The 25,796-nt window shown below is 44.4% G+C and overlaps 1 protein-coding gene across 1 annotated transcript in view; it reads left to right on the top strand.

The window, feature by feature from the left end:
* The first annotated feature begins 5,717 nt into the window (after positions 1-5,717).
* LOC108718443 (zinc finger protein 91) overlaps positions 5,718-25,796 on the top strand; it is a 38,385-nt gene continuing 18,306 nt past the window's right edge. The window contains exons 1-10 of the mRNA XM_041566778.1: positions 5,718-5,833; positions 7,592-7,673; positions 7,991-8,104; positions 10,021-10,122; positions 10,773-11,867; positions 13,544-13,648; positions 14,534-14,629; positions 18,906-20,501; positions 24,306-24,383; positions 24,620-25,603. Coding sequence (XP_041422712.1) covers positions 7,652-7,673; positions 7,991-8,104; positions 10,021-10,122; positions 10,773-11,867; positions 13,544-13,648; positions 14,534-14,629; positions 18,906-20,501; positions 24,306-24,383; positions 24,620-25,603 — 4,192 coding nt within the window. The 5' untranslated portion in view covers positions 5,718-5,833; positions 7,592-7,651. The remainder of the gene's footprint in view (positions 5,834-7,591; positions 7,674-7,990; positions 8,105-10,020; positions 10,123-10,772; positions 11,868-13,543; positions 13,649-14,533; positions 14,630-18,905; positions 20,502-24,305; positions 24,384-24,619; positions 25,604-25,796) is intronic.

Below are 25,796 nucleotides of genomic sequence, written 5' to 3'. Positions count from 1 at the left end.
TGGAAGCATATATGTATCAAAACTGTAACGAATCGTGATGTCATTGAAGACGTGTAAGTCCTCAGCTTTGCACAAGGGATGTATTATTTTTACCAACAGAATCAGTCCTACAGTCTGGTATATGTTATTCCCACACAGAGTTAAACAAAAAGAATCGTGGGTGAAGCAAGTCAAATATGTACAGTATGTCCTCCGTGTGTCTGTTGCTCGGAGATGTTCATTTGTGATACGAAGATAAGTAAACCTTAAAAATAAGTGCCTTTAAAATTGACGAGGCTGATATTCTAAGAACATTCATTATTTATTTGTTTAAAAGATATAAAGGGATACATGTACTGTTAATATGAATGAATTGTGTTACAACAGCGCCACCTGCTGGTCAGTTTCCCACCAGTCTGACCAGCAAGTAGTCAAGGAAGTTGTCAGGAGAAAGAAAGAGGCTGATGTTCTTCTGCTTAGGAATAAAATTAGAAACCTTTCTCACATCTTTCCTAAGCAGAAGAACATCAGCCTCTTTCTTTCTCCTGACAACTTCCTTGACTACTTGCTGGTCAGACTGGTGGGAAACTGACGAGCAGGTGGCGCTGTTGTAACAAAATTCATTCCAGTGACGTAACTAGAGGGGGGCGGGCCCTGGCGCGGGACGCGCTGCCCGGCCCCCCGCCCCCCTCCTTACACCCGGAAACGGCCGGGAATCGTGGCGCGTGAGCTGCTGGGGGGGCCCTGAGGGGGTGCGGGCCCTGGCCCAATCGCACCCCCTGCTCCCCCGGTAGTTACGCCACTGAATTATTCATATTAAAAGTACAGGTATCTCTTAATATCTTGGAATTAAATAATGAATGTACATTGCAAAAGTGCTTAGAATAGCCCCCTCATCAACTTTACATTCACTTATTTTTAAGGTTTACTTATCCTTTAAAGGGGGAGATTTAGATAGGCATAATGGCACTGTATAAGACTGAAAAATACATATATATATATATATATATATATAATACACAAAAGCCATGAATATCCTGTAAATTATATCCTTATAAACGGTGAGTTCTGATGTCATCAGTTATAAACGGTGAGTTCTGATGTCATTTCTGTCACATGACTCACTAAAACGTGTGTATTATAATAAATAAAGTACCCCCAGTTGTAAAATATGAGGATATTAGAAGTTACCTCGGAGTTCCATGACCTGTATAAAAACACTCGGCCTTCGGCCTCGTACTTTTATATGGTCATGAAACTCCTCGGTAACTTATAATATCCCTATATTTTACAAAAGGGGGTACTTTATTCACTATATATACTGGAGGTGCTCACAGACCGTTGATACAGTTATGTGTACTGTTGCTGCCCTTCCCCCACCCCGAAACTCCTAATATTTTTTCCTGCGGGATTCCAAGATAGACACCAGGGCACTCACAACCCCCATTCCAAATGACACACGGGGGGCACTTACAGGCCATTATTGGTACAGTTATAAATACTGTATGTGCTGCTCCCCAAACTCCCAATCTTTCTGCCTTACACAGAAATGTAATGGAATCTAATGAAAGAGATAATCAGCCAGGGGCGAGTGTCACTGTTAGTTTATTTCACACCTTGCATGGTGACATTTGGGCGCAAATTTACTAAAGGGCGAAGTGATTAACTCTGGCGAAAATTCGTTATTTGGGACTTGGCCAGTTTACTAACGGGCGTAAATTCGCTAGCAACGGAGATAGATTCTAGTGGTACTTCGCTCTGGCGAATGGACGTAACTACGCAAATTCACTAAGATACGGATTTTACTGAACGTTACCTCTTGCGCCAGACTTGCCCTCGTCTTCTCAGTCTAGGCGAAGTGCAATAGGGTAGATAAGACTTTCTCCGAAAAACCTTGAAAATTCTTCCGAAAAAACGCTGGTGACTTTTCAGTTTTTCAGGGTGATAAGCTGCAAAAGGTCGTCAATTTTTTTGGGGGGGGGGTGTAACTGGCTTCCCCCCTACATTTCCTAACATATGGCACATTAACTGTACACTGGGCTCATGTGTAGGGCAATATAACAACTTTATTTATTAAGATTTCCCAGGCTTGTGTAATGTATTTGCTGCAACATATACGTCCATTGAAATTTATCTTCCCGCCGTATGCAAATTAGGCAACGCTAGCGCAACTTCACTTTACTTGGCGAATTAACACTAGCGAAACTTTGCCATCGTTTGGCGCCCTGGACGCAACTTCGGATTTTAGTGAATTAGCGGTGTCCTGGCGAATTTTTGCCTGGCGATGTGAGCGAAGCCGCCGCTGGAGAATTTCCGGAGGTTAGTGAACTTCCTTGACTACTTGCTGGTCAGACTGGTGGGAAACTGAGCAGCAGGTGGCGCTGTTGTAAGTAATAAAGGTAAAGGTGCTGTTAGTAGAGTTGAGTTCACAAGGGTGAAGCTGGTGAGTGTGGGACTGTTTAGTCAAGGGGATTTCACCCAAGTTTGTGCAAAAGTTGAATGAGAATGTTGGGAGTTTTTCACCCTGACAGCTGCACCCAACATCATCGGCACAGACATATTTTGGCTCCCTTTTGCTCTCGCTGCCATTGACTTTCATTAGGCCCCTTCTAAAGAGACACAGTTCTAATAGATCTAATAGCAAACGCAATGCAGACTTTATCCTCATATGAACAAATGGGAACCTTAATAGGACGGGGGGTCAGTAACAATGTCAATACAATCCACTACCTCATCCCCCGCCAACAAAACACTGCTCTTAAAGGGGAGCTTCACATTTTATATGTTATAGGATGGCCAATTCTAAGCAACTTTCCAATTGGTCTCCATTATTTATTTTTTATAGTTTTTGAATTCTTTGCCTTCTTCTTCTGACTCTTTTCAGGGGTCACTGACCCCATCTAAGAAAACAAATGCTCTGTAAGGCTACAAATGTATTGTTATTGCTACTTTTTATTACTCCTCTTTCTATTCAGGCCTCTCCTATTCATATTCCAGTCTTTTATTCTAATCAATGTGTGGTTGCTAGGGGAATTTGATCCCTAGCAACCAGACTGCTGAAATTGCAAACCAGAGAGCTGCTGAATAAAAAGCAAAATAATTCAAAAACTTAAAGTGATACTGACATTCCTATTAAAATCCATAGCAATTCGTCAGTCATTTTACATTTTTAAGGGGACCAGAAAAACATGGTGGAAAATCCTGGAAAATGTAAAACCAGGAAAATTCTCTATGTATTTTATATTGGTGTGACCCCAAAAATGAACGGTGCAAGTTTTCTAACACTTTATCAGTTCAGTTGTTTTCAGAATGATCACCAGAAAAAGAATTTTAAAGGGATTGTTCACCTTTGAGTTAACTGTTAGTATGATGTGGAGAGGGATATTCTGAGACAATTTGCAGTTGGTTTTCATTTTTTATTATTTGTAGTTTTTGACTTATTTAGTTTTATATTCAGCAGCTTTTCAATTTGCCATTTCAGCCATCTAGTTGCTAGGGTCCAAACTGCCCTAGCAACCATGCATTGAGTTGAATGAGAATATGGAATATTAATAGGGGAGGGTCGGAACAGAAAGATGAGTAATAAAAAGTAGCAATAACAATAAATGTGTAGTTTTAGAGAGGATTTCTTTTTAGAGGGGGTCAGTGACCCCCTTTTGAAAGGTGGAAAGAGTCAGGAGAATAAGACAAATAATTCATAAACCATAAAAAATAAATAATGAAGACCAATTGAAAAGTTGTTCAGAATTGGCCATTCTATAATGTACTAAACGTTAACCAGAAGGTGAACCACCAACTTAATTCCTTTCCATCTTTTTTTTTTTGTTTTTTTTAGTCTTTACAAAATTGAAGTTTAAAGTATAATGTTGGTGAGTGTGAGTGCGAGTACGGCAGCTCAGTGATCCGGGTGCAGATTCTGCTCCAATTGGCTGATCCATTAGTTGATCCATTTCTCAGCAGGATCTATGGGGAATATAAGGGCAACTATTGTATCAAGTCTAACAGCTGCTTTTATTGAACCTCAGGGATTCTGCTCAGCAGGGACAAAGATAAGAATTGTATCAATTTAGATCAGTTACAGGGTCGCTGACCCCCCTCCCAGAGCTGCTTCAGAAAGACACAATGGAGAGAAATAAAACTTTACTTTATTAGAAAAACGATCGCAAATGAAAAGTGTTTGGGAAACCAACTGAACTTAAAAAAGTGCTGGAAGATGAACCTCTTTAAAATCAGGGGATGTAAAATGAAGGTTTCACTGTATTACTAAAATAGTTACCCAAATAGTTCTGATGCGACTGCAGAGGAGCCTTTAGTCATGTCGGAATATAGACTCACGTAAGTGTCACTGGGCCCAGTGTCGGACTGGCCCGGCGGGACACCGGGAAAATACCCGGTGGGCCCCGACCTTCAAGGGGCCCCGCCGGGCCAGACCCCCAATCGTAATAGTTAAAAAAAAAAAAAAACGTAGCCGCGCGATGCGCTGTCTGCGCATTCTCGTCGGCACGGGTGCCGTCTGCACATGCGCGCCGGCATGGGACAACGGCAAAGGGGAGCGTGGCGCTGGTGCCGCAGCAAGGGGAGGCAGGGGCCCTGCAGCAAGGGGAGGCGGGGGCTGGGGGACTGGGGGGCCCTGGACAGCAGTCCCGGTGGGCCCCAGGCCCCCCAGTCCGACCCTGACTGGGCCGGGGAGGCTTTGGGTTACTGTTGCCCAAACTATTTAACTGCTGCAACACTTTAGTAATAATAACACAGTCCTGTGGATTTTCATGGGAACAAATCAATATCACTTTAAAGCAACTCATTCTCCCCATCTTACTCTGTTATACAGATAGCTAGAATCTCAGCTGCCATAAAGCAGGACAGGACTGCTGCTTACAATGGGGATCAGATAGGATCTGTGCAGCCACTGGGACAGAATGTTCTGTTATACAGATAGCTAGAATCTCAGCTGCCATAAAGCAGGGCAGGACTGCTGCTTACAATGGGGATCAGATAGGATCTGTGCAGCCACTGGGACAGAATGTTCTGTTATACAGATAGCTAGAATCTCAGCTGCCATAAAGCAGGACAGGACTGCTGCTTACAATGGGGATCAGATAGGATCTGTGCAGCCACTGGGACAGAATGTTCTGTTATACAGATAGCTAGAATCTCAGCTGCCATAAAGCAGGACAGGACTGTTGCTTACAATGGGGATCAGATAGGATCTGTGCAGCCACTGGGACAGAATGTTCTGTTATACAGATAGCTAGAATCTCAGCTGCCATAAAGCAGGGCAGGACTGTTGCTTACAATGGGGATCAGATAGGATCTGTTCCACTTTATTTCTGTGTTTTTTATATGTTATTACAGTTTTGCTAATGAAGGTGAATTGCCCTTTAAGCTGCAAATCACAGTTTCCCCAAGAGACCTACTATCTTAAATTGTTACAAACGTATCTAAGTATCTATTCTGGGCTTTCTGCCAAAAGCCAATTAAGTTAGAAACTTTGTATCTTTTTCTGGCTGTTCAGTGCAGGAGATCAAAGAGAAAGTCTAATCAGTACTAATCAGGGACTGCGGGTTGAGCTGTCAAAAGCGGGACAGTCCAACTAAAACCAGGACAGTTGGGAGGAATGGCATTGTTTTCTGACCACCAACAAAATGGCAACTTCCCTCCTTGATGTTGATTGTTCCAAAGTGAAAGAAGCAATTGGATAGGCCGTCCTTTCACTCTCAACCATTATTGTAAGAGGCTCGGGTACATCCTCCAGGGGCGGGACTAAAGCGTCACACTTCCTTCCCTCCACTGCTTAGACAGGATGGAGTTGATCCGAGGAGCTTTTAAAGGAGCCGGTTTGGAATTAAGTCAGACTGTAAGTGCTGCTATCTTTTGTTCTGTGTCATTTTCTTTCCTCTTTGCAGTGCAGGGATAGTATGATAGAGAGGGAGACTGGGGGTTAATCCTGCTGCAGGGACTGATAGAGAGGGGAGACTGGAGGTTAATCCTGCTGCAGGGACTGATAGAGAGGGGAGACTGGGGGTTAATCCTGCTGCAGGGACTGATAGAGAGGGGAGACTGGGGGTTAATCCTGCTGCAGGGACTGATAGAGAAGGGAGACTGGGGGTTAATCCTGCTGCAGGGACTGATAGAGAGGGGAGACTGGGGGTTAATCCTGCTGCAGGGACTGATAGAGAGGGGAGACTGGGGCTTAATCCTGCTGCAGGGACTGATAGAGAGGGGAGACTGGGGGTTAATCCTGCTGCAGGGACTGATAGAGAGGGGAGACTGGGGGTTAATCCTGCTGCAGGGACTGATAGAGAGGGGAGACTGGGTCTTAATCCTGCTGCAGGGACTGATAGAGAGGGGAGACTGGGGCTTAATCCTGCTGTAGGGACTGATAGAGAGGGGAGACTGGGGGTTAATCCTGCTGCAGGGACTGATAGAGAGGGGAGACTGGGGGTTAATCCTACTGCAGGGACTGATAGAGAGGGGAGACTGGGGGTTAATCCTGCTGCAGGGACTGATAGAGAGGGGAGACTGGGGGTTAATCCTGCTGCAGGGACTGATAGAGAGGGAGACTGGGGGTTAATCCTGCTGCAGGGACTGATAGAGAAGGGAGACTGGGGGTTAATCCTGCTGCAGGGACTGATAGAGAGGGAGACTGGGGCTTAATCCTGCTGCAGGGACTGATAGAGAGGGAGACTGGGGGTTAATCCTGCTGCAGGGACTGATAGAGAGGGGAGACTGGGGGTTAATCCTGCTGCAGGGACTGATAGAGAGGGGAGACTGGGGCTTAATCCTGCTGCAGGGACTGATAGAGAGGGGAGACTGGGGGTTAATCCTGTTGCAGGGACTGATAGAGAGGGGAGACTGGGGGTTAATCCTGTTGCAGGGACTGATAGAGAGGGGAGACTGGGGGTTAATCCTGCTGCAGGGACTGATAGAGAGGGGAGACTGGGGGTTAATCCTGCTGCAGGGACTGATAGAGAGGGGAGACTGGGGGTTAATCCTGCTGCAGGGACTGATAGAGAGGGGAGACTGGGGGTTAATCCTGCTGCAGGGACTGATAGAGAGGGGAGACTGGGGGTTAATCCTGCTGCAGGGACTGATAGAGAGGGGAGACTGGGGGTTAATTCTGCTGCAGGGACTGATAGAGAGGGGAGACTGGGGGTTAATCCTGCTGCAGGGACTGATAGAGAGGGGAGACTGGGGGTTAATCCTGCTGCAGGGACTGATAGAGAGGGGAGACTGGGGGTTAATCCTGCTGCAGGGACTGATAGAGAGGGGAGACTGGGGGTTAATCCTGCTGCAGGGACTGATAGAGAGGGGAGACTGGGGGTTAATCCTGCTGCAGGGACTGATAGAGAGGGGAGACTGGGGGTTAATCCTGCTGCAGGGACTGATAGGAGAGACTGGGGGTTAATCCTGCTGCAGGGACTGACAGAAAGGGACTGATTTCAATCTGTCAAATATATTTTTTTAAATCAATGTTTGTGTGCAAAGCTCACAGAATGTTTGAGTGAGTCGCTATCAATTTAGAGACAAGTCCTAAGTAATATAACAAAATATAAATAAAAAATAAAAAAGCACATTCTGTGGACAAACCATTATATTTCGGTAAATCCTTTAGAGACTGCACCTACACTGACGCTGGAATAGGAAGGACCTTCTGAATTCAATAAGGAGTGAGATGGATCCAGATTCCGAGGCTGGTGAGTAACTTCATTTAACTGTTTTGTATTGTAAATGTTTTTTATGTTGCAGCCATTGAGGCTGCTCAGGTGAGGGAACATCCCTTTCTTATTTTAACTCTTCGCTTTTATTGACAATCTGCGTGGAAGTTAAATGACGTGATAAAACTGAGCATCTCTGGTTACTCTATCCTACATCTTAAATATAATAATAAAACAGAAAAACACTAACACACATTCCTTCTGTCTAAAGAAGTTCCTAAACCAGAATAAAGCTGAATTTGTATATATTTTATCTCTGTATCTCTGGTCACAGGCTTCCATGTTCTTTTCGTTAGGTTTCCCAGAAGATGAACCAGAAATATTGCAGATAACGATCAAAGAAGAAGAACCTGACTTTGAATATGATGAGAACCAAATGGAAAATATTGTAGATATAATTACTGATGGTGGTAAGTTTAGGGGTCTCACTGCTTGTGTCTGTGGGTCAGTAACACTGGAGTTTAGGGGTCTCACTGCTTGTGTCTGTGGGTCAGTAACACTGGAGTTTAGGGGTCTCACTGCTTGTGTCTGTGGGTCAGTAACACTGGAGTTTAGGGGTCTCGCTGCTTGTGTCTGTGGGTCAGTAACACTGGAGTTTAGGGGTCTCACTGCTTGTGTCTGTGGCTCAGTAACACTGGAGTTTAGGGGTCTCACTGCTTGTGTCTGTGGGTCAGTAACACTGGAGTTTAGGGGTCTCACTGCTTGTGTCTGTGGGTCCGTATCACTGGAGTTTAGGGGTCTCACTGCTTGTGTCTCTGGGTCAGTAACACTGGAGTTTAGGGGTCTCACTGCTTGTGTCTGTGGGTCAGTAACACTGGAGTTTAGGGGTCTCACTGCTTGTGTCTGTGGGTCAGTAACACTGGAGTTTAGGGGTCTCACTGCTTGTGTCTGTGGGTCAGTAACACTGGAGTTTAGGGGTCTCACTGCTTGTCTGTGGCTCAGTAACACTGGAGTTTAGGGGTCTCACTGCTTGTGTCTGTGGGTCAGTAACACTGGAGTTTAGGGGTCTCACTGCTTGTGTCTGTGGGTCAGTAACACTGGAGTTTAGGGGTCTCACTGCTTGTGTCTGTGGGTCAGTAACACTGGAGTTTAGGGGTCTCACTGCTTGTGTCTGTGGGTCAGTAACACTGGAGTTTAGGGGTCTCACTGCTTGTGTCTGTGGGTCAGTAACACTGGAGTTTAGGGGTCTCACTGCTTGTGTCTGTGGGTCAGTAACACTGGAGTTTAGGGGTCTCACTGCTTGTGTCTGTGGGTCAGTAACACTGTAGTTTAGGGGTCTCACTGCTTGTGTCTGTGGGTCAGTAACACTGGAGTTTAGGGGTCTCACTGCTTGTGTCTGTGGCTCAGTAACACTGGAGTTTAGGGGTCTCACTGCTTGTGTCTGTGGCTCAGTAACACTGGAGTTTAGGGGTCTCACTGCTTGTGTCTGTGGGTCAGTAACACTGGAGTTTAGGGGTCTCACTGCTTGTGTCTGTGGGTCAGTAACACTGGAGTTTAGGGGTCTCACTGCTTGTCTGTGGCTCAGTAACACTGGAGTTTAGGGGTCTCACTGCTTGTGTCTGTGGGTCAGTAACACTGGAGTTTAGGGGTCTCACTGCTTGTGTCTGTGGGTCAGTAACACTGGAGTTTAGGGGTCTCACTGCTTGTGTCTGTGGGTCAGTAACACTGGAGTTTAGGGGTCTCACTGCTTGTGTCTGTGGGTCAGTAACACTGGAGTTTAGGGGTCTCACTGCTTGTGTCTGTGGGTCAGTAACACTGGAGTTTAGGGGTCTCACTGCTTGTGTCTGTGGGTCAGTAACACTGGAGTTTAGGGGTCTCACTGCTGTGTCCGTGGGTCAGTAACAAATTAGAGTAAAATACTAATTTCATCAAATGTGCCGGGCCAATTTGACCGGGGGCCCTAGGCAACCAGGCCGACTACGTCACCCCTCACTGTTCGACGCATGCGCAGAAGAGCGGAAGCGGTGAGGCTGCACTAGTGCGCATGTACGGAAGCGGCAATGCAGCGCCGGTGCGCGTGCACGATACAGGGTATATGTCATTTCAAAACGCCAGCCAGTGCGCATGCGTGGAAGGTCGCACACGAATTAAAAAACAACTGAGCTGCAGCCACAGTTTAAGGACACAAGGGTCCGGACTAGGGGAAGGGCTCAGAAGAGATACGTGCTTGGCGCCCCTCTGCCTTTGTGCCCTAGGCACGTGCCTCTTCTGCCTGCCCCTAGTTCCGGCCCTGTTCATAAATGATTGAATGCAGATGGCAGATGTCTGCAGAAGTGAATTTCTATGTGGTCCTCATGTAACTGTATCATCCCCTGTAAATTGGCAGGTTCTGAGTGTGAACCTAAAGTAAAATCTGAGGATGAAGAGTCAGAAGATGAGGATCATGTGACTGCGATGAAGAGGGACATGGATTCTGTCCCTGGGGCTGGTGAGTAACTCGTCTGTAGGTCCAGAACCCAGGGCTGGGCCAAGCTGACGGGGCAGTGGGGCACCCTAGACACCCAGTTGGCTACCCCCTCCCTCCCCCCAAGTGTGTGCTCGAGTGCTCATGCCCCAGGAGTAGAGAAGGGAGAACTGGAATTTACTTAATGGGTGTTTACCTTAAGTCAGCTTTTAGTATAGAATGGCTCTTTCTAAGAAACGTATCAATTGGTCTGCATTTCGTTTTATTCTTTTTTTATAGTTATTATTTCTTCTTCACTTGGGCGTCACTGACCCCATTTAAAAACAAATGCTCTGTAAGGCCACAAATGTATTGTTATTGCTACTTTGTATTCCTCCTCTTTCTATTCAGGCCTCTCCTATTCATATTCCAGTCGCTTGTCAAATCAATACATGGTTGCTAGGGGAATTCAGACCCTAACAACCAGATTGCTGAAATTACAAACTGGAGAGCTGCTGAATAAAAATAAGTCAAAAACCACAAATAATAAAAAATGAAAACCAATTGCAGATTGTCTCCGAATATCCCTCTGTACATCATACTAACAGTTAAAGTGAACAACTCCTTCATGGTGGAACAGGAGTGATCTGATAAAAGCAGTGGACTAATGTGTCTTGTTCATTCTCTTTCCTTAGAGGACAGTGACCCTGAGACAACGAGATTGGATACAAGAAGCAAGAAGCCTTTACAGTGTGCCGGAGTATTAGTGGGACGTGAGCAGCAGCAAGTTCTAACCGACTCCAATACTGGATATGAGGATTGCTCCGTCAGCTCTGAAGCATCAGCTTTTATCTGCTCTAATTGTGGAGAAAGTTTTTCTGAGAATTCCAGTCTTCTTGCTCACGTCTGCACCGATTCTGGGAACAATAATTATCCTGAAAAAGGGGAAAAAGCAAAAAATAAAAATGTTTCCTGTGTGACGTGTGGGAAGCTTTATAGCAGTAAATCCAAACTACAGAAACATCAGCTGGTCCATAGTGGAGAGAAACGATTTACGTGCACGGAATGTGGCAAAAGCTTCTCCACCAACAGTCACCTCCAGAGACACCTGATCATTCACACGGGGGAGAAACCATTCAAGTGCAGCGAGTGTGGGAAAAGCTTCAATGTGCAGAGCAACCTTTACATCCACCAGAAACTTCACAAACCCGAAAAGCCTTATAAATGTACTGATTGTGGCAAAAGCTTCTCTTTAAAGGGCAACCTTAACATGCACCTGAGGATCCACACCGGGGAATTAACTTGTACGGAATGTGGGAAATGTTTCACCAAAAAGACCGACTTTCAAAATCACCTGAAAGGTCACACGGGGGAGAAACCATTCGCTTGCAGTGAATGCGGGAAACGTTTCATTAAAAAGAGTTGCTTTCAAAACCACCAGAAAACCCACACGGGAGAGAAACCTTTCAGCTGCACCTGTTGCTGGAAAAGCTTTTGTAGTAAACAGACCCTTGTGACCCACCTGAGAATTCACACCGGGGAGAAACCGTTCTCTTGTATAGAATGTGGCAAGTGTTTCCCTAGGAAGAGCTCCCTCCGGAATCACTTGAAAGGTCACACGGGGGAGAAACCTTTCTCCTGTAAAGAATGTGAGAAAAGCTTCTATGATAAGCGCAGCCTTTCCAGGCACCACAGTGTTCACACAGGGGCAAAACCCTTTATGTGTAAAGACTGTGGGAAAAGCTTCTCACAAAAGTGCAGTCTGCACACTCACCGCTACATTTGCAAAGGTAAGATATGTAAATAAATAGGTTGTGCAAATAAATAATGTATCTAATATAGTTAGTTAGGCAAAAATGTAATGTATAAAGGCTGGAGTGACTGGATCTGTAACATAATAGCCAGAACACTACTTCCTGCTTTTCAGCTCTTTTGCTTTCCACTGATTGGTTACCAGGCAGTAACCAATCAGAGACTTAAAGGGAGGGACACATGGATCAAAACTGTTGCTTTTGTATCTGAGCTGAATGCTGAGGATCAATTACAAACTCACTGAACAGTAAGATAAGGATAAGTAAACCTTTAAAATAAAGGAATCTAAAATTTATGAGGGGACTATTCTAAGTAGTTTTGTAATTTACATTCATTATTTATTTTGCTTTAATTCCAAGATATTAAGGGATACATGTACTGTTAATATGAATGAATTGTGTTACAACAGCGCCACCTGCTGGTCAGTTTCCCACCAGTCTGAGCAGCAAGTAGTCAAGGAAGTTGTCAGGAGAAAGAAAGAGGCTGATGTTATTCTGCTTAGGAAAGATGTGAGAAAGGTTTCTAATTTTATTCCTAAGCAGAAGAACATCAGCCTCTTTCTTTCTCCTGACAACTTCCTTGACTACTTGGTGGTCAGACTGGTGGGAAAATGACCAGCAGGTGGCGCTGTTGTAACAAAATTCATTCATATTAACAGTACATGTATCCCTTAATATCTTGGAATTAAAGCAAAATAAATGACTGTAAATTACACAACTGCTTAGAATAGCCCCCTCATCAATTTTACATTCACTTATTTTCAAGGTTTACTTATCCTTTAAAGGAGAACTAAAGTCTAACTAGAGAAGTAGGTAGAAATGTTGTACATGATGTTTTGTGCTTCTGTACCAGCCCAAGGCAACCACAGCCCTTTAGCAGTAAAGATCTGTGTCTCCAAAGATGCCCCAGTAGCTCCCCATCTTCTTTTCTGCTGATTCACTGCACATGCTCTGTGCTGCTGTCACTTACTGAGCTTAGGGAGCCACTCACAATATACAGTACACATAGAATAGAAATGTCACAATATAAGGCTGATTAGTAATTAATACACATAATTACTACATGGCAGCACAGAAACCAGTGCAATTAGCATCAGAATTGAATAATCAGCAAACCTGTAGCATCAGCTTATATTACAGCCAGGGAAGCTCATTTTCTGCTGGATAATTAGTGACGAGCCCTAAGCTTAGCTTCTCAACAGCCAATCAGAGCCCACTGAGCATGTGAGTGTCACAGACACTTTCCAAGATGGTGACCCCCTGTGACAAGTTTGAAGTCCTGGATCATTGCTGCTATTGACAAGCTCAAACTTTAGCCTCGTGCAATAAGTTCACTATATAAAATAGGACATTCATTTTTAGGGTTTAGTTCTTTAATGGGTCTACTTTAATTTCCTTTAAAATTGTTTCTTTTCCTTTTTAATTTCCTTTAAAAGTATATAGCCATTCCCAGTCTGAAGCTGTAGACTTGTAGTGCAGAGGAGTAGGAGTATCCGCTGCTTCTTGCCTGCAAAATACCTGCAGCTCATTACTCTCCAGTGTGTGAAGGAGTAGGCCCCACATAGCAGTGATTGGATGCGCCTACATCAAATACAGTGTAACCGCATGCAAGTGCCAAAGTACAATGTGGTCTGACTGTACCTGTATTTTTCCAGGATCTCGAAACACTGGAACTGAAGTGATATCAGAGTATAATGAACAGGATCCCAAGGATCAGCTGACTGTAATAAAGAGGGAAATTGATGCAGTTGTCGTTGCAGGTGAGTTATGATTCTGTAGTGCTGGAGCCTCCTCCTTTACAGATCACAGGCTCTTGTCAAATGTAGTCTAGGCTAATAGTGCATTCTGGGAGTGTGCAAATAACTGCAAGGGACACTATCCAGAGTCTGGTTTAGATGGTTTGGGCCCTTTCCAGTAGTTTGATACTTTGTGAGCCTCATTTTATTATGGCGGCTGTATATCATCTTCCTGCTGGCATCTCTTTATACATGTTTTAGGGTTTCTTTGCACAAAAAGTTCAGAGAAATGACCCAAAAACAAACGTGGGTTGTGAAAATTAGAAGGCGCACACCCAAAACGTAAATGAGGTTAGTTTTAGCCTCAACCACAATGCGCTCCTCATTTCCTTGAGGTGCAATACTTACGGAACTCCCCAAGAGAGTCACCAAGTATTTCACCCAGGTCCCACTGAGACACATTCAGTTACATTGAGTAGGAGAAACAACAGGCTGCCAGAAAGCAGTTCCATCCTAAAGTGCTGGCTCTTTCTGAAATCACATGACCAGGCAAAATGAGCTGAGATGCACCTACACACCAATATTACAACTAAATACACTTGCTGGTTCAGGAATGACATTTTATATTGTACAGTGAATTATTTGCAGTGTAAACAGTGTCATTTAGAGATAAAAACGACACCATAAAAATCATGAGAGGATCCCTTTAAGTCACACGTGTGATCTGCCTCTTCTTGCCTCTTGCAGTTATTTACTAAGCAACGTAGATCTTTGTGTTTTTGGCATCTAAAAAAAATAATGGCGTCTGATTGTGGAGGATACAGTTATGCTGGAATTGTAGTTAATAATTTGGCATTTTTGCTGCACCGTTCAACTCTATCTTCCACTGTCTTTTGTCTGGTTCAATAGAGGACGAAACTGAAGTGAAATCAGAGACGGAAGAGTCCGACACTGACGATCACGTGACTGTAATAAAGAGGGAAATTGATTCTGTTTCTGGGGACGGTGAGTAACTTTTACAGGAACCATCTTGCTTTGCTTGTGTTACCCACTCACCAATGGGAATGCTGCTCCGGGTTAGTGTGGGACCCATGGTGCGAATGAATGAAATATTAAGTGAGCTCACTAAATAACTTTAAATGGGAACTACCATGAAAATAAAAATGTAATATAAGCTTCATCATACTGAAATAAGAAACTTTCTAAATACAATCACTTATATATTCTGTAGTTTTTCTGAAATAATCAAGTTTATGGTCACTATTCCTCTCTCAGCATTTGTTTCTCTTCATTCTCTCTTCATGCAGCAGTTGGGTGTCAGATATTCACTGACAGTTACATCCAATATATCTTATAGGGGGCTCCTTTTGCCTAGAAGATATGTTAGAGCTCACTCTGTTAAAATCACCAGACATCATGTCTCTCTACATGCAGAATTCATGCAGCAGTTGGGTGTCAGATATTTATTGACAGTTAGATACAATATATCTTATAGGGGGGCTCCTTTTGCTTAGAACAGAGATCCCCAACCTTTTGAACCCTTGAGCAACATTCAGAAGTAAAAGGAGTTGAGGAGCAACACTAGCATGAAAACTGTTCTTGTGGTGCCAAATAAGGGCTGTGATTGGCCATTTAGAAGCCCCTATGTGGATTGTCTACATACATTGAGGATCTGTTTGGTAGTGCACCTGGTTTTTATGCAACCAAAACTTGCCTAAAGGCCTGGAATTAAATAATAAGCACTTCTTTTGAGGCCACTGGGAGCAACATCCAAGGGGTTGGAGAGCAACATGTTACTCACGAGCTACTGGTTGGGGATCACTGGCCTAGAAGATGAATTAGAGTTCACTCTATTAAACGCACCAGACATCATGTCTCTCTACATGCAGAATTTGTGCAAAAGGCAGTTATTTTGTTAGATTTTCTTTGTACTGGAATCAGTTATTGGAGTGAGCTCTAATACATCTTCTAGGCAAAAGGAGCCCCCCCTATAAGATATATTGGCTGTAACTGTCAGTGAATATCTGACACCCAACTGCTGCATGAAGAGAGAATGAAGAGAAACAGATGCTGAGAGAGGAATAGTGAATATAAACTTGATTAATTCAGAAACACTACAGAATATTTAATTGTTTGTATTTAGAAAGTTTCTTACTTCAGTGTGAGTATTAATGGCACTATCCATAAAACATCCGTAACTGCTACTTCCATGGACTTTGCTGCTTAATAAAAAACAATCTGCACCCAACCCTATCCTGGGCCCTCAACCTGAACCCTACCTGACCCAGCACCTCTATTTATAGACCCACCTGCCCAAGAAGAGCTGAACCCGAAGTGACCCATGACCTTGTGTGGAAATGGGCCTGAGCCCGTGGGTTTTGAGTCGGCCTACATTTCACTATTCTGTTGAGGTTTTTTTGAATTCTCAAAGTCATAGGTGGATGTGACTTTTGACTTGAGGGAGGCTAATTAAGATGTTGTCGGACATAAGTAATAGCAATATTATGTACAGTTACTTCCAGGAAACAAGGAATGATAAAAGCAGATTTCATTCCATGTATACAAATTATTGCAAAGCCGGATATATACCCAGAAGCAAAGCCTATTTCATGTACAAAATATATGCTAGGATAAATTCCGTGACCGTTCCATCATTAATTATTATTATTATTATTTTTATTGTGCACGTGGAAATATATGCCAAGATAAATTAAGCACCAGTACACAATTCATGTGTAATGCCCCCAGAATATTGGCAAGATGAAGACAATGGCAGTTGCTTGTGTAGGTGCCCCGAGCAGTAGACGGGCAGGGGGTTATTTTTCACGAAGAACAAGAAGGAAAAGTGTTTGAAAGAAAATGAAATTCACTTGTGATCGGCGTTCCCTCTAATTCCTTTTCGGCCACGTGAGGAAAATTCACACAACTCTTTGGACTCAAAATTTGTGCACAATCGCACACCTTAGAGGGGACATTGCTTGTGATTGTTGTGTGCATGGAGCTCACACTCACACAAACACAGGTAGTATTAAAGACACAGTCATAAGATAAACTGCGCTGCCCCCTGTACTGCCCCCTGTACTGCTTCTCTCTCTCCTCTCTGTTCCCCCAGCACTAATCCTTTATCCCAGCAGCTCCGTGCTTCCGTTGAGGTAGGAATTCAAAATCCAGGAGGGCTTTTTACCTTCAGAGTGTCGCGGGCCGGGTTGCCACCTGTCTGGATTTCACCCGGAATGTTTTTTAGAAGGGCTGCCCGGGTGAAAAGTTAGGAAATCTGGACAGGACATTGAAGTGAATGACATGGCTGTCAGCCAATCCCTGACCACCACATCATCAGTCCCATCCCTGATGTCACCGCCCCGCCACTCAACATCACTGGCCTGCCCCCTATGTCACCGGCCTACCCCCTGCCAGTTCTCATCTAAAAAAAGGTGTCAACCCTAGTCCCGGCCCTGCCGCCAGAGGATTGGCTAGGCTGAAGGAAATTTCAAATTTCTTCCACCAAGCCTAGCCAATCCCTTGTTGCTGGACCAGGACTTAAAACTTGCGGGGGGAAAAAACAGTAAAGTTTTATCTTCTTCTGTTTTTGTCAGTGAGCTTAGCTCCCCTAGTCTAAGGGGGTTATTTACTAAACTCCGAATGCAAAAATCACGAAAAAATTGTGATTCTTTTTTTATATAATCTGACTGAATTTTTTGGAATTTAGTAAACCCTGAGGATGGAAAAGTCTGAATCTGAAATTCCGGCATCTCAGACCTGTCGAGGTTGCATGTAAGTCAACGGGAGAAGTCCCAATGATTTTTTGATGTGCGCTGGGTTTTTGTGCAATACCCCGAAGTTTTTTGGAGTTTTTGGATGAAAATTCAGAGAAAATCATAAAATTCAGAGAAAATCTGATGAAGAGATCGTGAACATCAGATTTTTTCCCGCAAAGCTAATTTTCGGGAAAATGTAATAATAAATAAGCATAAAAAACCCGAGCGGATTTGATCGGCGTTTGCAGCAGAAAATATTGAGATAAATTCGGACTTTGATAAATAACCCCCTTAGTGAACCCTCTCATGGGCAAAGTTGATATATATTTGGAAAAATCGGGAAATTGTTTTACTTCTTTGAGGTCCTGCATCAGGTCGGGTACCTGCGAAATACCGGCAAAGTGGTCGGCTTTTGGGCAAAAAGTCCCCGATTCCTTGGCCAGTAGGGCACTCAGTGGGTAACACGGCTAGGTACCCAACCAAGGTGCAGGCTTGATCCCTCCCACCCACCCTTGTGGTTCTTCCAATTTTTAATTTTTTTTGGGAAGATTCGGCACCGGAGTGACGTCACTTTCAATCAAATGTGACGTCACTTCTGGTTTCGCGTGTTCCCAGGTTGGCCTATTGCGGGTATGGGTCAGGTACGGGTTTTAAATAAATGGACCCGTGTAGGACCTTTACTTTGCAGGTATATAAATAGGTTTAATAAACTGGTAATCGCAGGCTGACTTCCCTGTAAGTGGGTATAGCTGGGTGGGAGATGGTATAAGAACACAACGGAGATCCCCAGTTATCAAACTCTAAAGTCAGTGTATTTTGTACTATGGACGGCTTTCAGTTGAGAGGCCACCTAATAGTTGTTCCGACTCAGGGGTGAGAAAAACCCGCAGACAGGTTCATGTGTGCTCAGCACTGGCCAATGAGTGAGCAGAAGCTCCAAGCCCACCTCTACATGGATCATCACAAGAATTTGGTAGAGCTCATCCCACTTAGTGAAATTCTCACCATCTCAGCAGATCTCATGGAGATGAAAGGACTAATGGTGGGCTCTGGGTGCTTTATACACCATCCCTGACTGCCATCAAATGATACACCTTACAAATATAACAGAAAACATATACAGTATTTGTCAATCTGTCTGTCTACATATATTACATTCCCCCATAGCGGCTTCTGTCTGACCTTAAGGCATTTCAGTTCCCATTAAGAAATGGACAATGTGCAGAAAGATTTCCGGGTTTGGATAAAGACAGGCAACTGTTCCGACCTCAAAGACTATTTCAAGAAGCGCATCGATTGGTTTAGTGCTTCGCCTCTCACATTCAGTTCAGAGCCGCTGTTAAGTTGCCACGTGGAAGAGACCATTCCTGGAGTTCTGTGACCAGATGGTCAATGGCCAAGCAGAGGGCCAATAAAATGCTTCCATATTGCACTCTCTCCGTAATGTCTGACAGTTTGATGAATTGTGGGGAATTCTGTCAGTTCAACTTCTCATCTGACAGGTCTTGTTTCTTTTCTTCTGTTAGATGAAAAGAATTGGGCCTCTGAACCCCCCAGACCTTGGTCATGTAAGGTACCAGAAGCCAGTGAGTGCTCAGATACATTGGATGCAGCCAAGGAGCCATTACAGGAGTCTGGAGTATTGCTGGAGTGTGAGGCTTCCACAAGATATGACAATTGCTCAGAAATGCCCACGACATTGGGTCTTATCTGCTGTAAATGTGGGGAAAGTTTCTCTGGGAATAGGGATCTTCTTACTCATGTCTGTGGGGATAACAACAATGAAGTGAGGGCAGAGGATGCAGAAGAGGAGCCTGTGAAGGCCAATAGTCATACATTGAATAGCCACCTTCATCCGACAAATCATAAATTGGCCCACACAGGGGGGAAACCATTCACATGTACAGAGTGTGGCAAAGCCTTTTCTCAAAAGAGTCACCTTCTCAGACACCATATTGTCCACACAGGAGAGAAACCATTCAAGTGTGCACAGTGCGGGAAAAGCTTCTCCCACAATGGAAACCTTCTTAGCCACCTGAAGATTCACACAGGGGAGAAACCATTCCCGTGTAAAGAATGTGGGAAGTGTTTCTCTCGCAACAGCAGCCTTCGCAGCCACCAGAAAGTTCACACGGGGGAGAAATCTTTCACCTGTACAGAATGCGGGAAAAGCTTCGGGAACAGAAGTTACCTTCACCTCCATCAGAAAATCCACGCAGGAGTGAAAGCTTTCCCTTGTACTGAATGTGACAAAAGCTTCTATGTCAAGCGCAACCTTTGGAGGCACCAAACCATTCACACGGGCGAGAGAGATTTCACGTGTAGAGAGTGCGGCAAATGCTTTTCACAGAAGAACAATCTTTACAAACACCAGGCCGTTCACACAGGGGTAAAACCCTTCACATGCACAGAATGCGGTAAAAGTTTCTCGCAAAAGAGCCACCTGCATAGTCACCTGAACATTCACACAGGGGTGAAACCCTACGCCTGTACAGAATGTGGCAAGAGCTTCTCTCACAACAGAAACCTTTACAGTCACAAAAAAATCCACACCGGGGAGAAAGCGTTTACATGTACAGACTGTGGGAAGTGCTTCTCTCAGAAGAGTAATCTTCTTAAGCACCAGACTGTGCACACGGGGGAGAAACCATTCACCTGCACAGAATGTGAGAAGAGCTTCTCTCAAAAGAGCCAGCTTCATCGACACCTGAATATCCACACAGGGGCGAAACCCTTCACTTGTACAGAATGTGGGAAAAGCTTCTCTCTAAAGTGCAGTCTTCAGAGCCACCAGAGGATTCACACAGGGGAGAAACCGTTTGCATGCTCTGAATGTGGGAAATGTTTCTACCAGAAAAGCAATCTGAGCAAACACCAGGCCATCCACACAGGGGAGAAACCATTCACATGCACAGAATGTGGCAAAAGCTTTGCGGTTAAGCGCAACCTGCAACGACATCAGAATACTCATGAAGCAAGAAGCCATAGAAGCCCCGAGAAGGTGGATAACTGTTCTCTATCAGTAGTGACCATCTCAAATAGTTCATTACCAGAACAAGGCTTCCTCATAAAAGAAGAGTCTACTGAAACACCGGAAACTATAAATATTGAGTTTCCTATGTACTGAATGTTTTTTTTCATTAAAAAATCACCTACAGGAGGCCAATATATGGCCAAAAGCATGGGGACACCTGCCTGTCCAACTTTTTGTTGCTAAACCAAGTGGATTGTTATGAAGTTGCCAAGTTCTTTTGCTGCTGTTACGGCCCACTTTTAGGAAGGTTCCCACTAGATGTTGGGATGTCACTGTATTCTGATGTTGGGGTTTGGTGTTTTCATTTATCCCACAGAGTTTCAGTTGAGTTGAGGTCAGGGCTTTCAAGTGCTTCCACTCCCATCTCACTTACAGACGTGGTATTATTGTGCCGATATAGGAAAGGACATTTCCCCAAATTGTTCAACAAAGTAGGAAGCACGAAATTGTTAGGCACTGCTACATCCAGGGCCGTCGTTAGAAATCAAGGGGCCCCAAGCCCCACCCCAGATCCCGCCCACCCACACCACAATTAAAAGACCACACAGACATCAGCGCTGAAAAACAGTAAACACCCCACACACACACAAATTAGAAAAAGCCATTGATGGTCAGGGCCCCCTAGTTAAAAAAAATAATTGGTCAACAGGGCCACCTATAAGTAAAAAAAAAAAAATTAGTGCCAGGACCCCCCATAAAAGTTTTTTTAAAAAAAAAAAAACATTGGCGCCAGGGCCACCCATAAAACTTTAAAACATTGGTTCTAGGGCCCCACCCCCAATTTGGGCCACAGAGAATATTTTTTTCAAAAACATTGGTGGCAGGGGCCTATAGAGTATTAAAATTGGTTGCCAGGGGTTTAATAAAATAAAAAAAACACATTGGTGTTCAGTAGAACTGAACTCATGGCTTTTTTAAGACTTCAACTTCGGCTCCTTTCTTGACTTTGGGTCTTTTCGTGGCTTCGGGACTTCAATTTCAGCTCCTTTCATGACATCAGGTCTTTTCGCGGCTTTGGGTCTTTTTGCAGCTTCGGGTCTTTTCGCGGCTTTGGATCTTTTTGCAGCTTTGGGCCTTTTCGTAGCTTTGGGACTTCAACTTTGGCTTTTTAGGACTTTGCTTTCTTCGGTGGTTCGGGATTACGGCAGATGCAGCATGGCTTCGGCGCTGTCAAGGGGGACCCAGCTATTTCAAAAAGTCGGGCACAGTCGGGCAGAATTACCCTGTGCCCCCCTGATAGCGGCCCTGGCTACATCTAGTGGCACGTATGCTGGCGTGGCTCAGTGTGCCCACATACTATTGGCCATGTAGGACATTCACCCTGTTTGTGTTGTTGCACTAAATAATTGTGATTCCCGCAGTATTTGCAGGAGAAATGTATGTTTACCTGGCCCTTTAACTATGCAAAACCATTAAACCACACCTACATGTACAGAAAACCTGTGCGCAGTGTGTTATTTATGTTTTTATTTCTGTACTGCAAAAGGAACCTTCTCTCTGTAGAGATGACTGAATGGTTAGTATAGGAATTAGGGATGCACCGAATCCAGGATTTGGTTTGGTATTCAGCCAGGATTCACCCATTTCAGCAGGATCTGGCCAAATCCTTGCGCCTGGCCAAACCAGAATCCTTAAAATCATGTGACTTTTCATCACAAAAAGAAGTTAAACAATTGCTGCAGGTGCGGCTCTCTTTCTCCCTCCCCCTCGCTGATTTATATGTACATATTAGGGTTCGGATTGGGTTTTGTATTTGGCTGAATCTTTCACAAAGGATACAGGGCTTCGGCCATCATTGTGCCACATGCCTTAATGCAGGCTCCCTCTACACTTAGCACTGGCCTCTCTGATCTATCTCAATCGAGTTTGTATGTTCACTCGGTGTCTCCGACGGGTTCCTCCCACACCCCAAATACATAGAGGCAGGTTAATTGGCTCCGGATCAAACTGAACCTACTTTGCGTGTGTGACTGGGGACCTTAGATTGTAAGCTCCACTGGGGCAGGGACTGATAGGAAGGATGTGTAATCTCTCTGCAGGATATGTCCTCACTATGTAAATAGGATAGGGCTTTAATTTGTACTGGAAGTAATTATCTCATTTAGTAGTTTGAGTGGTTTATCTGTGGGTCCCCTGCACACACCTCCTTCCCTTCTCCGAACCAACACCAAGGAAGGCCACAGAATGACCCTGTACTGAACACTTGACTTTCAGTCTTTGGCTTCTGGAAACAATTGATTATGAACATTTGCACTAGAAACTGCATGCTCCAGTGACCAGTGACTGGAATTCCAGTAGCCAAAGTGGCCACCAACACTGGTGTACAGCTCCATCCTTTTCAGCACAAGGACAGGGAAGCAGCATAGATCTGGGGGTTTTCCTTGAGTTTGGGGGAGGATAAGGGTTTTTGGCTAAACTGTGGGTTTTGTTCTTTTTTGAATAATTCGACTTTAGCTATATAAAGGTGGCATCAATCTCTGGGAGGGGCAATTCTCTACTTTGTTGGTGTGACCCATAGCAGACAATGTTCCATCCGCTTTGACTGGTCAACTGCAGAGAGATTATTGAAAGCATAAGTCTGATTGGCTGTTATATGCTGCTTTTCCTCCTGTGATGAGCTAAGTTTAATCAACTGGTTTAACAGAAAGATTGCCAATTTGGTATCCCTTGAGATTAAACAAGTACTATCTCTAATAGCAGCTGCAGCCAACATGGACCCCAGATATCACATAGGAAACCGGATGCTGTACCCAAGTTTAGTCCAGGGGTCCCCCACCTTTTTCACCCGTGAGCAATATTTAGATGTAAAAAGGAGAGCTGGAGAGCGACACAAGCATTAAACACGTTCCTGGGGTGCCAAATAAGGGCTGTGATTGGCTATTTGGTAGCCCTATGTGGACTGGTAGCCTACAGGAGCCTGGAATTCAAAAATAAACTCCTGCTTTGAGGCCATTGGGAGCAACATCCAAGGGGTTGGAGAGCAGCATGTTGCTCATGAGCTACTGGTTGGGGATCACCAATTTAGTTCATCATCATCTTTAGCAAGTGAGGGAATACAGGGATATGGGAGATAGCTCATAGTACAAGTTGATCCAGGGACTGGTCCCATTGCCATTTTGGAGTCAGGAAGGAATTTTTCCCCCTCTGAGGCAAATTGGAGAGACTTCAGATGGGTTTTTTTGCCTTCCTCTGGATCAACTGGCAGTTAGGCAGGTTATATACAGACTTAAGGTTGAACTTGATGGACGTGTGTCTTTTTTTCAACCTTACTTACTATGTTACTATGTTCCGGTAGGTTATAGTTGTCGTAGTCAGAGCAAACTGAATATTAAACATTGCTCAGTAGTAAAGTCCATTAATACACCTGTCTGGAGGTGCCCTGTTCTCGCAGTGCACAAGAGCACATTCTTCCTTCATGGGAGATCATGATGAAGTGTAATAACATTCAGACAGGGCCCTCCTGAAAGAATAAGGACATTCAGGGGGCTAGATTGACACGCAGCCAATCAGAACACTGGAATATTAACAGAGCCTTTATGCCATCATGAAAGATCAGCAGGAGTTATGTACCAGCAAAAAACAGCCAATGGGATGTTTCCTTTTATTAATGTAACTGCTTTAGACGAGTTAAAGGAAACCTTTGACTGGCACAGGCTTTTATTGTCACATAACTCCACTGGAAATCACCGTAATGCCCTCACCCCTGCCCTAGATACTTAGCCCAACAACTGCAGAGTAATAAAGACAATATAGTTCTGTCAAATGAAGGAGGGACCCCTAAACTTGAGTTGTGGAAAGCCAAGGACAAATTCATGGCCCACTTTAAAAAAAAAGTTTCCTTTACTATTGGGTGGAGACACCTCTAACTGCCTAATCCTCTGTGCATTGCCAGGTGCCGAGGATGAAGAGTCGGACACTGAGGATCACATGACTGTAATAATTAAGGAAACAGGATCTCTTCCTGGAGCCGGTGAGTAGCACAAAGTAGATCCTCGTCTAACCCTCCACCTTCAGAATAATTAGCCATATCAGAAAATGGCAGCCGCGCTAAACTTGAAAGGTTTTCATTATTCTCCTGCAATAAGTTTACTGTGCCCGGGATCTGTTAATATCTGTTGTTTTCTGTCATAAGATCTACATCATTCCCAAATACCAAGTTTTACTGATGTTTTCTGACCCGCCGTGTTTGATTTATGTTTAACGCAGATAACGGCAGCCGTTGGAACTCGAAGACCCTCAGGTCTTGGCGGAAACACGAGAATCGTTTAATTCAGGAAGATACATTGGGAACCACCAAGGAGCCGTTGCAGGAGTGCGAGTCTGGCTCTAGATACGACGATTGCATAACAAGCTCTGATTCATCAGGTTTTATCTGTAGTAAATGTGGGAAAAGCTTCTCTCTGAATAGTGACCTTCTCACCCACGTCTGCACCCAAACTGACACGTCTAATATACGTTCCATAGAGAACGCGGAAGACAAGCCTTACTTCTGTGCAGTATGTGGGAAGCACTACAGTCGAAAATCTCATTGTCAGAGACATCAGCTGGTCCATACAGGGGAGAAACCATTCACATGCTCAGTGTGTGGCAAATGCTTCTCTCTTAAGAGCAATCTGCAGAGTCACGAGCGAGTTCACACAGGGGAGAAACCATACAACTGCTCAGAATGTGGGAAAAGCTTCTCCCATAAAAGCATCCTTAACAGACATCAGAAGACTCACAAGGGGGAGAAACCTTGTCAATGTGCAGAATGTGGGAAAAGCTTCTCTCACAGCAGCCACCTTCACCGGCACCAGAAGATCCACACGGGGGAGAAACCATTCACCTGCACAGAATGCGGGAAAACATTCTCTCGAAAAGGCAATCTGCAGAGCCACCAGACCATTCACACGGGGGAAAAATCTTTCATTTGTACAGAGTGCGGCAAAAGCTTCTCTCAGAAAAGCAACTTGTACAGTCACCAGAAAATTCACACTGGGGAGAAACCCTACGTCTGCACGGACTGTGGCAAAAGCTTCTCGCAGAAGGGAACTCTCTACAAACACCAGGCCATTCACACAGGAGAGAAGCGCTTCAAATGTACAGAATGTGGCAAACGCTTCACACAGAAGTGCACTCTCTACAAACATCAGACTATCCACGCCGAGAGGAACATACTACATGTACAGAATGTAGGGGAAGAAGATGAATAGAGAACTTGCCACATCGTAATGTATTAACCAGAAACAACACACACATTAAGCCAGGGATCCCCAACCTTTTGAACCCGTGAGCAACATTCAGAAATAAATGGAGTTGGGGAGCAACACTAGCATGAAAAATGTTCTTGGGGTGCCAAATAAGTGCCGTGATTGGCCATTTAGTAGCCCCCATGTGGATTGTC

Source organism: Xenopus laevis, chromosome 6L, assembly GCF_017654675.1.
Source record: "Xenopus laevis strain J_2021 chromosome 6L, Xenopus_laevis_v10.1, whole genome shotgun sequence".
Lineage (NCBI taxonomy): Eukaryota > Metazoa > Chordata > Amphibia > Anura > Pipidae > Xenopus > Xenopus laevis.
The sequence above is the reverse complement of the archived record's forward strand: the minus strand, read 5'-3'. Positions and strand labels throughout refer to the sequence as shown.